This window comes from Magnolia sinica, chromosome 6, assembly GCF_029962835.1.
Source record: "Magnolia sinica isolate HGM2019 chromosome 6, MsV1, whole genome shotgun sequence".
NCBI lineage: Eukaryota > Viridiplantae > Streptophyta > Magnoliopsida > Magnoliales > Magnoliaceae > Magnolia > Magnolia sinica.
This window is the reverse complement of record NC_080578.1, coordinates 55,077,445-55,095,863: the sequence shown is the minus strand read 5'-3', so window position 1 is coordinate 55,095,863 and position 18,419 is coordinate 55,077,445. Positions and strand designations below refer to the sequence as shown.

The 18,419-nt window shown below is 42.7% G+C and overlaps 1 protein-coding gene across 6 annotated transcripts in view; it reads right to left on the bottom strand.

Moving 5' to 3' along the window:
* Positions 1-1,058: 1,058 nt before the first annotated feature.
* Positions 1,059-18,419, bottom strand: part of LOC131248771 (light-mediated development protein DET1) — a 96,691-nt gene continuing 79,330 nt past the window's right edge. For 2 of the 6 annotated variants that reach the window (XM_058249218.1, XM_058249222.1), the window contains 3 exons: positions 2,991-3,086; positions 2,388-2,487; positions 1,059-1,927 (listed from right to left, as the gene is read on the bottom strand). In XM_058249218.1, the coding sequence (XP_058105201.1) occupies positions 1,779-1,927; positions 2,388-2,487; positions 2,991-3,086 (345 nt within the window). In that variant the 3' untranslated portion in view covers positions 1,059-1,778. Of the gene's footprint in view, positions 1,928-2,387; positions 2,488-2,990; positions 3,087-18,419 lie in introns of those variants that run through there. The other 4 variants (XM_058249219.1, XM_058249221.1, XM_058249220.1 and 1 more) reach the window with 3 other exon arrangements.

Genomic DNA, 18,419 nt, shown 5'->3' with positions numbered 1-18,419 from the left:
ACACTTATTATTGCTAAAAAAAGGAATTGAGTACCCCTGATACTTCTACACAAGCTGTTAGTTGGTTGAAACTTTTATGGAAATACCACTTTATATATGTACACCAATTTTGACCGTTTTAACCCTATTTTTTGGGCCTACCTTAGCATGTATATGTCATCACATAAATTTGAAAGTTTTTCAGGTTGTTATCCATTGTTCTCTCTATGGTATGCCCCACCTACTGATTACATTAGCCTGATTTTTGAGCATCCAATATTTATGGTGAGTGTACCCTCATGGACAGGTAGATACTCCCCACATAATAGTGGACCCCACAACATGCAAAACAAACTCCACATTCTACTATATTTTTGTCATTTGGCACGGGTTTACTCCTGACATCCATTCCGCGGCGATAATTTAGATAGGAGAAACCATGAGTGGACGTTGTTGCAATTATCCCTCTTTTTTCCCTTATCAGTAGGCCACATCCTTGATCAGGAGCACTACTCGTCCACTTACAAGTGGCATACATGCATTCAACCATCCAATTGGTGGGCCCCGAATGATAATTGGCATAACCGACTCCCTGAATTTTGCTGAAATTTGGGCTGTTATATACGTCCATTTGATGGCCACCAATCAGACCATTATGATCATCCTATCATTGTGCTGAACCATGGCTTAGACAAACCTGGATTGTCATGCATTTGTACAAGCCCTGTAGATGAGTTGCTGGACCTGAGCAAATTGCCGGACATGAGAAGTATCTAGGTGGAAAATACTTCTCAAGAAAATGACATGTTTCCCTGATTTGGAAAGTTCATTTTCTGTGAAAACATTTTTCAAAAAATGCATTTCCATAAAAGCACTAAAATTTCTTCCCAGACTTCTACATTTTCTAAATGTTTTCTTAGAAAAATAACCTTCAAAGAAAATGTCATTTTCCTTCTATTTTCCAAGCTCCAAAACAGACTCTAACTGCATTCTAAAATTATTACAAATGAATAAAATGTTGAAGGATAATTTCATTAGGTACAGAAATAATGCAACCTGCAAATCATTTTCACTATATGTCAAGACAAAAGAAATGCATCCCTCCAACTTTTTAAATGGTCAAAACAAGGAGAGCCCAGCCCAGTTGTCACCATCTCATCATACATGCTTAAACCAATAATGAAATTATACTGTTTCCAGGATCAGATCAACTTCATCTCATCATGATTTAAATTGGAAATCCAAACCATGAATTTTATAAAGTAATCATTAGCCTTAATTCATATATTGCATTTCCCTAACTTAAGATAGGATGTGACTCATCTATGAATTTGGGATTCTACTTCCGACATAAGCAAAACTCTGAAAATGAAACCCATTTTTCAACAATGCCGGTAGAATTCACATCTTGGATTCCACCTATCCTACGTAGCTTCTATTCAATTGTAAACCATTCATCACTAGATTTGGTTGTAAACAAACATGCTAGCAGTGGCCCATTCAGAAAGAATGGGATCCTTAGAGATTGGTCCCCAACAAAAGAATGGGATATTGGCAGCCCACAAAGCTCGCTTAAACATTGTGGACCAATGCAACAGCACAGCACTGCTTTTATCCAAAAAAGCACTAAGACAGGCTGATTGATGCTCAGCAAACCATTGCCAGACCTGGATTACTGGTTACAAATTTTGCTATAGACTGCCGTTGGCTGCTATCAAATGACACCCTCAGCAACACTTAAAAAATAGGCAGTGCTGCTTAGTTCTCTTCCGTTACATTATAACAACAATCATCCTATTTCATCTCCGGAAATGGATATTCACCACGGATGGTTGCATGAATGTCTGCTGGACAGAAAGAGCCAAAGGCAAGATTGGGTGGAATAGGAACGAAGAGATTCTCTTTGGCCGAGCAACCACTTCACCAGCTTCGGGACCTATTTCAAAACCTCCAAGTCCAGTTAGTTCAGAGAGGGAAGTGAACAGATATGAAGGCGATATTTTGGGCAAGCATGCAAACGTGGTATGAGGCTGCAAGATCCAAGCCATATCATAGGTGGGCCCCACCATGAAATGCTGTACCGAGCTGCTCACCTGATGAGTGGATCATCTCAATTTTGAGTCAGCACATCTACACAATAAGCCCACCTGATAAATAACTTGGATCTCACACTTGCATGCCATGCTGACAAGGGTGCTAAAGGAGCATCTCTGGAACAATGCCCAGTTGATCTTGTTACTCATCTCCATGGAAAATTGGGTATCGTTCAAGATTACCGAGTAAATCCGTTTAGGATTACTGAGTAAATCCACCAGAAATCTGTATATTCAGGTAACTGGGATTCTTAAATGTGTTCCGCTTTTCGGTTTCACGCGTTATGGTAGCTACTATCTTGTATTCGTATATACCTGGTTTTATCTTGAACTTGAGGGAATTTGGCTGCCTTCTTGAAATAAACTTGATGGGATGCTCAGTAGACTGTCTATGTCGGTCTGTTGCTGAAATTAGCTGAAACAACACAAGTTCCAGTATCAATCAACAACCCCTAACACAACAAAGGTGGTTGACTCTTGTAATCAGTGATGATCTCCTAGAAACTGGTCCCTAAATAACTTCTGTTAGAGCTCATTCCACATGATGTGTGCACTACATCCAACCCATCCATCAGATGTGTCACCTCATGAAACACCCAGGGCCCAAAAATCAGGCAGTTCCAAAACTCGGGTGGGGCCAGAAAAAGGGAAAAAAAAAAAAGTGGGAGGGGACTCCCAACCTTAATTTTCACCAGGGCCCATCTGAGTTGGAAAACAGCCTGATTTTTTGCATGACCCTTCATCCAAGCTAGATGAAGGGTTTGCATGACCTGGATTGTATTGCCTGCATTGCATATATGCTGCATGTGGGATAAGCTCTTAAATGGTTCTCACAGGTTCTCATAAGCAGCAGTTGCCAGGAGAAAAAATTTCCTCTTCTCATAGACTTGAAGAAACTTAGCAGTGATTATACAGAACCTTTTCGTCAAACCGGAAGAGTGATTGATCAAAATAGGGTGAAGGGCTCTGTGACTGGCAACTGAAAGGCAATGAGGCCATCAACTTCTTCACAAACTGCAGAAAAGAACAGAAGATGGTAATTCATGTGCTTATCAAGAGTGTCTTGAAACTTTAATGTGGGTGGAATATTGTCCCCCATCACCACCAATCAGCTCTTTATTATCAAAATATCGCCATCATCAAAATTGAGGATTAGAAAGAAAACCAAGTATTAAAGAAAGGAGACAATTCACAAGTGAAGCAGAGATGATTCATGAACAATCAAGCACTAAAGAAGAGCAAATGAGCTAAAATAGCAACTTAAAAGAAAGCAACAGTGTATTTACCAAAGAATATAGCAACCAGGGATGGTTTCAAAGAGGATTGCACCTAACGCGCACAACCACACAAGCCTAATGACTTACACCCTTCCACTAAAAAATCCGTAGTAAGGGAAAAGGATTGTACCTGACACAAGAGCCCATAATATCATAAAAGCTCCTAGGACAACTGTTCCTACGTGAAAACAATAATAACCCACTTAAGGGGCTGTTTGGATTGGGGGCATTTGAATGCCCTGGATATTTCAGTTACTGGGTATTGTAATGCCTGGTTATTGTAATTGCTGGCAAATATAATTTCTTTGCTCGGGCAACCTCCTGTAGTAGGCATTGTGATACCCAGAAACTATAATGCCTGTCTTTGCTTGGCTTACAAGTTGGGAATCATGTGTGGCATATTGTTTATTTATTTAAGAAGTGTCTAAATTAAATTAAAGAGTGCAGCCCACTCAATCACCTTATCAACTAGAAACATAAATTGTATGTGATCAAACTGATAAGTGAATTGGATGTCACCCACATGAGAAATATTTAAGCAAGTATGATCCACAATGGCTAGGGAAATGAATGGCTGATATTGATCATACTACAATCTAATCATTATTCTAGGCTGTCCATCATGTGGTTCTCATCCTTGATTGCCCATCCCATAGAAACTCACTTTTATTTGAAGATTTTAACCATCCGCATATTGATTATACAACAAATGGTTTGATCATATTCAATGGTTAAGGAAATGGCCTGTCCATATTCATCATATCGCAAATGGTCCAATACTTAACCTAGATTGTCCATCATGTGGGCCCTACACTTGATCGCCCATCCCTCCAAAAAAAAAAAAAAAATTTCCATTGGATGATCCTGACCATCCATTCAATGCCTAAAGAACTAGTGGTCCATGTTGCCCATAATACAAATCATATAGTCACCATCTTTCATTGCCCACCCCTCTCAAACAATCACTTCGTTGAATGATCCTATCTTCCAATCAGTGACTAGGGAAATTGACTGTTCATGTAGATCGTGCAACAAATGTTCCAACAGATGTTTCAATCATTGATTTTGAACATCCAACATATACGTCCCACCCTTGATTACCCATCCTGCCAAAAAAAATCACTTTGGTTGGATTATCATGGCCTCCAACAAATGCCTAGGAAGATGCACGGTCATATTGATTGAGCTACAAATGGTCCAACCATTGATCTAGACCATCCATCATGTGGGCCACACTCTTGATTGCCCACACCTCTCAGAAAATCGCTTGGGTTGAATGAATCTTCCAATGCATAGGGAAATGATGCTACAAATGTTTTGATCAATGATCTACAACATCCATCATGCTTGTCCCATCTTAATTGACTATCCCACTCAAAACAATGCTTTGGTTGGATAATCCTGGCCTAGAATAATGAACGATCTGGTCATACTAAAACTTGTTTGATCATTGATCGAGACATCCATCATCTGGGTCCCGCCTTTGATTCCCGTTAGTTTCAAAAGATCACTTAGAACGGGTGTCCAGCCATTCCAATCAATGGCAAGGGAAATGGATGGCCCATATTGACCATAATACAAACGGTGTCATCATTGATTTAGACCCTCCATGTGGGCCCATATTTCTCAAAAAATTACTTCGGTCAAATGTCCTGAAGGCAAGATTTATGAAATCCTTGGTGGATATTGTAATGAAATTCCATCATCTTTTTAAAAATCAAAAGTGCTTCTTTTTGGGCATTGCAATGCCTAATGGGCACATATTGTCGGGACTTTCGCTGCTCATCATACTCCAAATGTCGGACTTGTAAGGGTAGTGGATATTAAAATAGTCGTGTACTCAAATTCTCCTTCTCAAATGCCCTTGAAGATATAAATGGAAGTGATGTTATGGGTGGAACATAAATTTGCTTCAAAAGCAACAATATGCAGCCATGAATCTAATAAGTAATAGTTGTTCAAGTTCTCCTAGTTTTCTTGAAATTTCCTACACAAGGACCTACACCAAATCTAGAAACCAGCTCTCCAGGGATTTTCTTCAAATGTGAAGGCCTTAAAATCTCACTAATCTTGTAGCCTTCTTAATCCTCAGCATGAATTATACTTGACAAAACAATCAAAGGCCTCGAATTTGTGTGAGATCACCAAAGCATGTCCATAGCGTGAATAATCCTCAACAAAACAAAATAGTGACGTCTATTTCCCGACATGTGCTTTTAAGAGTCCACAGATGTCAGAATGGATGATATCCAATAGACCACTAGACCTTTGGGAAAAGGTTCCTTGGAAGTTTTATCGAACACAGTGTTCACAAAATCAAGGTTCCTCAGAAGTTTTTTGGACACACTGTTCACAAAATCAAGGAGTTTTTTCCGACGCACAATCTTCACAAAAGCATTTCCATTAGATGATCCTGACAATCCATTCAATGCCTAAGAAAATGGGTGGCCCATTTGACCATAATACAAATCATGTGGGTGCCATCTTTGATTGCCCACCCCCCTCAAAGAATCAGTTTGGTGAATTGTCCTATCTTCCAATCAATGCCTATAGTAATTGTCTGTCCATATTGATCATGCAACAAATGTTTTGATAATTGATCTCAGACATCCATCATATAGGTGTCACACTTGATATCCCATCCTTTTCGAAAAATCACTTTGGTTGGATGATCATAGCCCCCAACAAATGCGTATGAAAATGCACGGCCATCTTGATTGTGCTACAAATGGGCCGGCCATTGATCTAAGTCATACATCATGTGGGCCCTATTCAGAAAATCACTTTGGTTGAATGAGCCTAATCTTCCAATGGCTAGGGAAATTGATAGTCAACATTCATCATGCTACAAAATTTTCCATCATTGATATATACCATCCATCATGTGGGTCCCATCTTAATTGCCTATTCCTCTCAAAAATTGCTTTGGTTGGATGATCCTAACCTACGATCTATACCTAGCAAAATTATCGATCCATATTGGTCATACTAAAAATTGTTTGATCATTGACTGAGACATCCATCACTTGGGGCCTTTTGATTGCCCATTCCTTTCAAAAGATCACCTAGTGTATGATAGCCTTTCAATCAATGGAAGAGAAATAGATGGCCCATATTGACCATATTACACATAGTATCATCTTTGATTTAGACCCTCCATCGTGTGGGCCCATTTCTCTCAAAAAATCACTTTGGTCCAATAACCCAAAGGCAAGATTTGTGAAATCCTTGGTGGCTATCGGAGTGAAATTCCATCATCTTTTTGAAAATCAAAAGTACTTTTTCTTGGGGCATCACAATGCCTGATAAGCCTATATTGCCAGGATTTTCGCTGCTCATCATACTCCAAACCTCAGAATTGTAAGGGTAATGAGCATTATAACAGTTATTTATTCTGATTCCACTAATCAAACACCCATGTAGGCATAAATGGAAGTGATTTTATGGGTGGAACATAAATCCGCATCAAACACAAGAATATGAAGCCACGAATCTAGTAGGTAGAAGACTTGTCAAGTTCTCCTAGGTTTTTTGAAATGTCGTACACCAAATCTAGAAACCAGCTCTCCAGGGATTTTCTTCAAATGTGGAGGCCTTAAAATCTCAATAATCTTGTAGCCCTCTTAATCCTCAGCATGTGATACTTGAGAAAACAGTCAAAGGCCTCAAATTTGTGTGAGATCACAAGAGCATATCCATAGCGCGAAGAATCCTCAATGAAAGTAACGGAACATTGACACCTAATTCTGCACATATGTTTAAGAGTGCACGGATGTCAGAATGGATGGTATTAAGTGGACCGCTAGACCTTTGGGAAAGGCTGCTTAGAAGTTTTTTTCGGACATAGTGTTTTCAAAATCATTTCCATTACATGATCCTAACCATCCATTCAAAGCCTGAGAAAATGGGTGGTCCATGTTGACCATATTACATAGAATGTAGGAGCCATCTTTAATTGCCCACCCCTCTCAAAGAATCACTTTGTTGAATTATCCTATCTTCCAATCAATGCCTATGGAAATTGATTGTCCATATTGATCATGCAACAAGGGTACGGATCATTGATCGTAGTCATCCATCACATAGGTCCCACACTTGATTGCCCATCCCTCTCAAAAAATCACTTTGGTTGGATCATCATAGCCCTCAACAAATGTCTAAGAAAATGCGTAGTTATATTGATTGTGCTACAAATGGTCCGACCAATGATCTAGACCCTCCATCATGGGGGCCCCAATCTTGATTGCCTGCACCTATCATCATAAATTCACTTGGGTTGAATGAGCCTAATCTTCCAATGCCTAGGGAAAGTGACAATCTACATTCATCATTCTACAAACGTTTCGGTCATTGATCTAAAACATCCATCATGTGGATCCCATCTTAATTGGCTATCCCTCTTAGAAAATTGCTTTGGTTGGATGATCCTAACAACCAATCTATGCCTACGAAAATGAATGATCCATGCTGGTCATATTAAAAATTGTTGGATCATTGATCGAGACATTCAAAATATCACTTTGAATTGGTGGCCTAGCCTTCCAATCAATGGCGAGGGAAACGGATGGCCCACATTGACCATATTACAAATGGTGTCGTCATTGATTTAGACACTATATCATGTGACCCATCTCTCTCTAAAGATCACTTTCATCAAATGACCCAAAGAGAATGATTGCAGGATGATTGAAACTATCATAGGATGCAAGATGGGAGTTCAATTACACATTAATTTCAGCAATCAACATATAAAATCAAGCATATCCTCATAATAGATTCAGAAATTCAGATTTATAACATGAAGATCCTAAGTTTTCACATACGCGGTGCATGAAAATATAAAATAGTTTAAAAGTGGCCCACTTGGAGGTAGGGACTTCCAATCTAGCGTGGGTAGTGCAACAACCACGTGGATAGATATAATGATGCAAGCAAATTTCTGGTTTTGAGAAAGTTTCACAAAAAATAAAAAATAAAAATCAGATATTGATCAGGGTTATAGATTCATGGATGGAAATTTAAAAATGGAGTTTTTAGGGATTCAAAGGATCTAGGGTTTAGAAGGTTGTAATGGAAAGGAAAAGAGAAAGGCAAAAGAAGAAGAAGAATATCGTTTCGAAGAAGAGAGAGGAAGGATGTAAGAAGAAGAATACTTTTCGAAGAAGAGAAAGAGGAAGAATGTACCTTAAGGAATCCATCACCAAACAAGCTTCTACCCTTGCACAATTCAATTGGAATGAAAGGTTTCTTACAGACCCTAAAAAACAATGAGGAAAATTCCTTCACACAAGAGAGCTTCTCTTTTCTTTTTTTCTTCTAAAATCTCCACTAGGGTTGGAACTCCACTTGCCTTATGCTTTTATAATTAAAAATTCAGCATATTTACAACTATGCCCACACACTTAAGTGAAGTGGCCCATCATCCAAAATAAGAAAACTAAAACTTTTATTATAAATCTCAACCATCAAATAAATCCTAAAAATAACAAAAAATGTAAAGAAAGCAAGATCCAGTGTTTGAATTATCTCCTATATTATCGAAATATATCCGATATTATCTTTATCTCTAGCTCAGCGGTACTAATAACACTGGTAGTGATATCGATAACGCTGGTAGTATCAAAAATTCCAGGTATTAGCAATGTATTGCTAAGTATCGCCAACATATCGATATCGCTAATATAATCATCAATATTTTCAACTATGTAAATTCTAGGTGTCGCTTGTATTGACAATATATCAATATCACCAATGTATCGACAATATTTTCGACTATGTAAATTCTAGGTAATGCTTGTATCATAAGTATACCAACAACATTTCAATAATATCGCCAACGTATTGATATCAACAAAATTTTGTTTATTAGAAAATTTTGTATTTCAATTTTTTTCATGGGCACATGGCTGTATATGGTGTTCAATTTGTCATTTGATAATATTAATAATATATCGATATTCTCGATATTGCAACATGCGCGATATTGAGACCATAATCTTTCATTTCCTTTCCAATTGTTAATGATTTCTTGGTGAAATATCATGTGTTGTTGATATTTTGCAATATCAATGGATGTTTGGATGAAAGTTTGGATGTTTAAATAGGCTGGATGGGATGGTTGGACTAATTCTTACAATAGCACATGCTTTTAAGGCCCTATTAAATGGGAACTTGTTATGTATGCATTCTTTTTGCATTTTTTTAATTAATTTCTAAATATGCTAATATGTACATTTTAACATCTCTTGAAGTTTCACCGAAAATTCCACCGTTTTTCCCATGTTTCCCCACATTTCTGGTTATCAAAGATATTATTGGCGATATCGATATTCTTTCTGTATCCCTAGCAAACGAAACTTGTAGCGAAACCGATACTTCGAACACTGGAAAGATTAGAGTCCAAGGGGCCTAGATCGAGAGGATATGGTGGCTCAATGGCCTGATCGACAAGATCCAACAATCAAATCGACACAAATAAAAATCATATGATTAAAATGGTCTCCTAAGCAGCCCACATGCATCATCCCAAAGTGAGGTCTTCCTGATGCACGTCCAATGCATGTGAGGTCTTCAAAATGGCCCGGCGGTCCCCATCTGAAACTCATCTCTCATCCACAAAGAAAGTTGCGCTAATGTGGGTGGTCGCCTTCGTCTCTGGTACACCCGAGTAGGTCCTTTGATTTCCCCATCAATTCTCCCCGGCTAAGAAGAATTCGTCACTAGCGAAATAAAGTTATGATAACGCTCGAGGAGGTTAGGATCAATGCGCTGGAATTCTGCCTCTATAATCCAAGTGTTGTCTGACTCCGGCATGTTCTTCCACTTCACGAGGTATTTCTGATATCCTCCATGGCGGGTAGAAACCGCTTGGTGGTACAGAACATCCTCGATCTCTTCCTTCCAACCAGGTATTGATAGAAGAGAAGGCAATTGGTGGGAAGTAAAGTCTAGTGAAGGCCATCTACTAAGGACAGGGTCAGGGACACCATCATCTGGGATAGGAGAAAGGTTTGCAGGAGGGCTAGAAGATAGAGATGTGTGGTTCCATAACAAGGCACAAGGTCTTCCACGTTAAATGTTGCACTAACGCCAATGTTAGATGGAAGAACCACCACATACGCATTAGGGTCCACTATTGTCAAAATTTTATATGGACCTGCACTACAGGCATGCAATTTCCTCACGGTTCCCTATGGGAATCGTTCGGGCCTAATGCATACCATGACGTAGTCACCCACCTGAAACTCCATAAACCTACGATATGAATCTACAGACATTTTATAATGTTGATTACTAGTATTAGTGTGCAAATCATGAATATGTCGTGCAAATGCGTCTGCGGACTTAGATGGCCTATGTGAAACGGAAATGGGTATGAAATCTATAGGCGTTCTAGGCATGTACCTAAATACTATCTCAAATGGACTCGTGCTCTCCTGAATGAACCCTTTACTAAGAAGCTCATCAACTTGCTTCTTGAGTTCTGCATGCTCCGTGGGGTTCATTCTGTAATGAGGAAGGTTTGGGAGAGTCGACTCGGGGACAAGATCAATGGCATACTGGATGTCCCTCATAGGTGAAAGCTCATCTAGGAGGTCATCAGGAAAGACATCACTGAACTCATCCATCACCGAAATCACCTCACTAGGCAACTCTACACCAACTTGGGGTGAAGCCTCTCTAGTCACTAGGGCATACACCTCTGAATCCTCCCTAGTCTCTCTTTCAAATTCTTTTGCATTAATGATATGAAGAGACTTAGGCTTGGGCTTCCTCAAAGTTCTAGGATCACCCTTCTTGGTTATCTCCTTCTTTCCCGATATGTTGTTAGGTGGAAGAGGACTCAATCTAATTTTCTTGCCCTCAAACATGAATGTATAAATATTCGAGTGACCAAATATTGTAACGTCCAAGTCAAATAAACAGGCCTTACCCAAGATGATGTGATCAATAGCCATGGGAACCGCATCGCACCACAACGAATCCTCATACAACCCAAAATGGATGGGATACAACATCGCTGTAACACCAGAATGGAGGACTCATCAACCCAAGACACTTTGTAGGGCTAAGGGTGAGACTCAGCTTTCAAGCCCAGCGTCAGGCTTGTCCTAGTGACCATTCCATTCCGTAGGATCCCGCGGTCCTCCCGGTCGAATTCCGGCGACCCGCAACGCGTAAATAGCATTTGCGCATGCTCTTGAGTCACATCCCGTGAACCCGAGCCGACTCAACCTGAGACCTATGTCATTACGACTACGTCGTCGCCGCGGTTCCGACGCAGCGTCTCGTGCGTCAATGCGACACTTAGATTATGAGATCCGACCTGCGCATTATCCCAGCTGTTGATCGCTTGATCGCGGGACCCACCTATCCCTGTTGTTGTATTTTCCTAGAAAACCATAATTACGATGATGTCACCCTAGGGGTGACATCACCCTACCCTACCCCTAGCCATAATTCCTTACAAGCAATCACCCCTTCCCTTTTCCCCATAAGTCAAACTCATGATTTGCCTAGAAACCATCACCTCTCTCTCTCCTATGTCTCTCTCCCTCTCTCTTTCTTCTTCATTTTTTTCCTCCATTGTTGCAAGCTTGGGACATCCAAGCAACCCAAAATTCAGCCATCTCCCACCCATTCTCCCTACTAATCCAGCCCACCAAACCTCATCTCGACCGTTAAATCAACCTCCTTGGAGCTCTAAGACTTATTGGAGGAAGGAGTTCAAGATCTAGAGGTGGGTGCTTCTCTCTCTCTCTCTCTCTCTCTCTCTCTCTCTCTCTCTCTCTCTCTCTCTTCCCTGTTTAATGGCCCACCTGTCGTGTGCATGATATATCCAGGGATAGTCCAATGGCCCAACTTGCTGTCTGTTTTGGGCCTGCATGGCCGGTCGGCCACACAGGCCCAAACAGGGGAAAGACATAAATATCAGCTTGGTCTCCAGCTAGTGGGCCACACGCGTGGACCCCACCCTAATGTGCATGCTTCATTTAGACAGTCCAGCAAGTGGACTGTGTTGCTGTTGGGACGGGCCTGCAGTTAGTGGACAGTATGCATGACCGTTTGTTAGGGAAAAATCTATCCCAGCTTGATTTGGTTGTGGGGTGGCCCACCTGCGTGGGCCACACCTCAATTTATGTCCCTTGCATTCACGTCGTCCGCCCAATGAAGTGCCCAGCTGGCCAAATGGGCCAGATTAAAGGACCGGCCTGCTGTCCAGCAGCAAGCCTGGACGCAAGTAAGAAACAATATCATCTTTGATTTAAAAGCTGGTGGGCCATGCTGACGTGGACCCACCTTAATGTTTGTGCTCTCTATCCTCACCATCCATCTGAATGGCCCAGATCCAACGCTTGTGGGCCGCACCATAGCAGCAGCAGCAGCAGCAACGTGCAGTGCTTCTGCACCTCAACGCCCACCTGCCGGATGTAAGGGAAAAATATCATCTTGAAATTTTTTTTTGGAGTGGGGTGGCCCACTCACATGGACCCCCCTCTTGATGTATGTGTATCATATCCATACCATCCATTTTGAGAGATCATTAGGCATGGGCCCAAATTTTTGGACAGCCTGGCAGCAGAGGGGTGGCTGACCGCTAGCCACCTTGTTGAATCTAATTGGGCCGCATGGCCCACTTGTATTGGTGGGAGAATGAGGTCGTCCCACCTCTTGGGTGGCCCACGTCACTGTGGGACCCACTGTGACATATGGGTTTTACTCACGTTGCCCACAGGGCCGGCCCAAACTCAGGTAGACCCCAACTCTGTTGGACTAACGTCCAGCAAGTTGTGGGCCTGCTGTGTTGCATACGTTGTACCCACGCCATTCATTGATTTTGTGGCCCACCTGGACAAGGCCCACCCCCTGGTGGGATGCCTGCAGGTCGGGCCCACCTTGATGTATATATCCTGTGTCCACACCGTCCATTCCTCGACGGTGCTGGTGGAGCCAACCGTGGTGTATCTATTACCCAGCCGTCCAGCAGCTTAGTTGTTGTTGACGTCAACTAGTTCTGTGGGCCCATCATGGGATGTGTAATATCCAAGTCGTCCGTCCGTTTTCTTCTCAGGGTGGTGGGGGCCACCTTAAGGTATTTGTTGTATATGTACACCGTCCATCTCTGGACAGTGACGGGCCCACCTTAACGTATAAATTATATATCCACCGTCCATCTGGGTGACCCACCGTGATGTGTACCTTATCCAGACCGTTCATTTGGAGAGACGTCTGTGACAAATGAACTCAGTTCACCCGTTCTCCCAACTCATTTTGCAGTGGGGCCCATGTGATACTCATGGAAGATCCTCTTTGTCCATCCGATTTTCCACATCATTCTAGGCCATGGGCTGAAATTTGAGATAGATCTGAATCTCTGGTGGGCCACACCGTTGGGAACAACAGTGGTTGAAAACCTTCCTAGGTCTCCATGTTATTGATTTACCATCCTCCTCCAAAAAAAATTAAAAAAAAAAAAAAAAAATGTGTTAATTACATTTGCTTTGGGGTCCCACCAGCACATGCAACGTGCAAGGACCCCACTTATTTTATGTGTTATATCCGAACCATCCACCTGTGGGGCCCATAGCGTGGCTTGGTGTGGGCTCCACTGAGATGTTTACCTGCTGTTCTCCAACCTGTGTTAAGGATGTGAGTTCAAAAATAAATAAATAAATAAATAAAGCAGATTCAAATCTCAGCTGGACCGCACCTTCCAGCAGGCAACGGTTTTGATTGAATGCCTACCATTTAAACCATCCCGGCCTGTTGTGATGTTGGGAAGTGGGGCCCTCTATGGGGACCTGCCTTGATGATGTGTAGTATATACATGCTTTCCATCTGTTTTGACATATCAAATTAGAGCATGGAGCCAAAATGAATAAGATCTGATGCTTTAGTGGATGGCCCCACCCAGAAACAAAGGGCTGTTTTGATACCCACCTCACCAAATAATTTTCCTAAGCCCACCGTAATGCTTGTTTATCCTCTAAACCAATGTGGGTCCGCTGGATTGTGAGGCCCATTGCACTGCATCGTGGGGCTGCCCTGATGTATGGGTTATATTTGTACCGTTGGCTACTTTCTTGTACGTGTTATAGCTTGACCGTGGGATCCACCATGATGTGTTTGATCTGCACCATTCAGGGCAGCGGCCCACCCTGATGTATTTGATCCATGCCGTTTGGGGTAGACAGGCCTACCATGCATAGGTGTATTCCAGCCAGTTTTCCCAGATCATTTTAGGGCCTGGACCAGGCGGGCTAGCGACCAATAACGCTGACCGTCCAGTAGTGTTCAGGCCACCGTGTTGTATGTGTTTCATGCCTGGCCGGCCCACCTGACTTGCGTGAGAGTGTGGGGTCAACCCACCTCCAGGGGTAACCCACACCTAAGTGGGACCCACCATGATGTATATTCTATCCACACCATCCATCTGTTGGCGCCCAGATAGGGCCAGCGACCAACAGGGCTCACCGCCCAGACCATGCTGGGCCATCATGATGCAGCAGATCCAAATCTAGAGTGGACGCCCACCAGGGACTGGTTGGGCTAAGGCGTCCCACTACTAGGGGCCCACCAAGGTGTATGTGCTGTATACGCAAAGCCCATCCATTTTACCAGGTCTCTTAAGGCTGTGGGCCCCATTATCTTGTGAGATCCACCATGATGAATGTGTTATATGTATATCCTTATTCGCCCTTTTTCGTGGGCCATGGGCTACCTTGTGAGGCCCACCGTGATATGCATCTTATACGCCCATGTTAGGGGCTGCCTTGTGAGGCCTATGGGATGAGGGCCATTGTGACGTGATGAGGCCTATGTGTTGAGGCCCATTGTGATGTATATGAGGCCTATGTGTTGAGGCCCATTATGATGTATATGAGGCCCTTGAGTGAGGCCCAATTGTGATGTATGATTCCACCAAGATGTATGTGATGATACTTATGTGGCCCACCCATTTTCTAGCTAGTATAAGGGCCGTGGGGCCCATTGTAGTTAGATTCTAGGTTCCACATGGGCCACACCTTGGGGGCAATGGTGGTTAAATGTCCATGTTGTAAGCGGTGGTTAAATGTCCATGTTGTAGACCTCCCTAAGACCCATTGCTAGGCCTATTCTCACCTCCTTTTAATGGGCTAACCCAAATCGTTGGGCCCTCATTGTTATTAGTATGACCCATCTCACTTGGCTAACCCAAAATGTTGGGCTCACATTATGGATTATGCTTCCACCCTACCATATAGGGCCCACCTTATACTCATTGAATCCTTAGGGGGCCCAGATTGCTACGTGATGGGACGGGCAAGGAATCCCACTCCTTGATCTTAGGCCCATTCTTGATATAAGTAGGCCATCTATTTATCTAGGCCCATTCTTGATACGGGAAGGCCATCTAGGCCCATCCTTAATATGAGGAGAATACATCATCACCGTAAATGGAAGGGTCGGTGGTATCAAATTTGGTATATCCACTCTTGAGGACTGATCCTCATGTTACGGATTAGATTTGTTGTCCTTCTATGGACTCCATCATATATAGGCCGATTATCAATTATGACTATGCTAGTATACGCACTGAGTATGTGTTAGCATAACATTGTGTTATTACATGAGGCCCATTGTGACCATGTGAGGCCCGTCATAATTGTATGAGGCCCATTGTGACCATGTGAGGCCATTGTGATTGTATGAGGCCCATTGGGATTGTATGAAGCCCGTTGTGATTATATGAGGCTCATCTTGGTCGTATGAGGCCCTTGTGATGTATGAGACCCTTGTGTGAGGCCCATTGTACGGGTGAGGCCCAATTGTAACGCGTGAGACCCACCATATGTGTGTGATTATGTGCACACCACCCATTCACTATTACGGGCCATGGGCTACCTTATACAGGCCCACCATGATGTATGTGATTGTATTCATGCTTGATACATGCCCATACGCATCATCTGCATGCTTGTTATGAGGAGTGATTGAGCATATCATGTGCCATTGGACTGATTGTTTATAGGACTCCCTGATAGGCAGGAATGTCCCACATGAGCGCGCTGTATGCGCAGGACTGATGCGTGGTTGATTGGTATGATTCATGCATCTCGCATTTGCATGGCACAGTTATTATTCGCCCTAGAGTCATCAGGGCCGTAGCCTCCACAAGCACATCGTGAATGGCCAGATTGGGACACCGGAAATGCTTGGTTCTAGCACTGTGGGCATGTAGGATGTCCTTGGGTGAAAGTCCCAGAACCTCCTTGGTACCAGGGAATGCTCCAACGCCAAGACCAAGTGAAAAACATGAGCGTCGGTGCCTTTTCCATTAGGCCGCGTCTCCCACTATATCGTGGTCGGGGTGTAGCCTTACCCGCCCGGGTGAAGGGGACGTATGCTAGGCCGAGTTTGACCAGCTCGTAAATGAGTCCACTACCATCGAGCCTTGTTGGTGATTGGCTGTCCACAGGCGGGTAGTGAGGTCTCTTACACTCGCTGGGCTGCGTGGCATGGAAGGTGACAGTCAGCATGTAGTGTATTTGACCCCGGTGATTTCCCAGAGAGTAACTGTACTGATATGTATACTTGATATAAGGACTGGCATGATCGCATTGCATATTAAATATGGCCGATAGTATTCATGCCTTGCGTCACATAACCTTCGTATGACTAACAGCATTGTACTAAATCCTAGTGATAATTCCAGAGATGTTCGGTACTGGTATTATGACACCCCGTCACTATTGCACACGTGGGCGGATGCCGATGTGGGCGGGGCCTAAGTGCCTGGGCAAGCTACCAGTGGTTGGTAGGCTACTGTGCTGGCAGGCTACTGTGTAGAGGTTTGCATACTCAACATTTGACTCATTCATTCATTCATCCACTATCCACTCGGGCTGGTGGTGCGCAACCAAATCATTATGTGTACCTTCGCAATGGCCAGGATTTCGGTTGGGGCGCGCGACCAACCTGAGATCAGGAGTTTACCACATTGAGTCTGGCTATCCAAATTTAGGTATGGGACTGGTTTGGATAGAAGTCCCTTGTGATGAACCCCACAGCTTGTGATACCACGTACTATCATCCCGACTACACACTCCAGCATTGTTATCCCTTTGCATTGCATATTGCATTGCACCCCCGGTATATGACATTTGAGTTGTTATGATTCTACATTACATGGTGTTTATGGATTTGTCAGTATTTCTGCTTACTCTGATATTGTATGTCTTATGGATTTGTCAGTATTTCTGCTTACTCTGATATTGTATGCCTTATGGATTTGTCAGTATTTCTGCTTACTCTGATATTGTATGTCTTATAGACTTGTCAATATTTCTGCTTGCTCTGATATTGTATGTCTTATGGATTTATCAGTATTTCTGTTTACCCTGATATCGTATGATTCATGCACTTGCCAATATTTCCGACATTGTATGATTTATGGAATTGTATTGTGTACTTGGCACTTGCGTTGTGCAAACACAGACACCACCCTCTAAGCTTTTTATAAGCTTATGCACGATAGATACGTGCAGGTGTCAATAGGACGCAGCCGAGCTGAGCAGGAGCGTGCAGTGGAGCTTTCTTTTGGAGTCCTAATTATCAGTCATTGTATCTGTCTTTATTTCGAACCACGTATTGTAAAAAGTTTTTATTCTTAGTGGATTTTGTAATGGTGATCCTATAGTTATTTTCTGTGGTTATGATCTTGGCTATGCTGATTATGAAACAGACTTGTAATCTAAAAATCCTCCTTGTAGGATCCCAGGATCGAAACCTGGTGAATGGGCGCCAGGAGCCGAGAATGGGGTACTACGGATGCTGTTGGCGCCGGATTCGGCAATCGAAAATTTTGCAAGCTCGGTTTCCAAGTTTAGGGCGTGACACCCAGTCGACTCACGATGCTAGTAGAGACCAGCCTAACACAACTGCCATTGTCCACGATCACTTTACAATTATTTTCTCCACACTTAGTGTAAGTGTAAAAGATCGTGTTCCTACACCAATCATCGTTTTCTTTAGCTGGCGCATCTGACTACTGTGAGAGTGTGGGTCTCCTGATCATCAACTCATCATC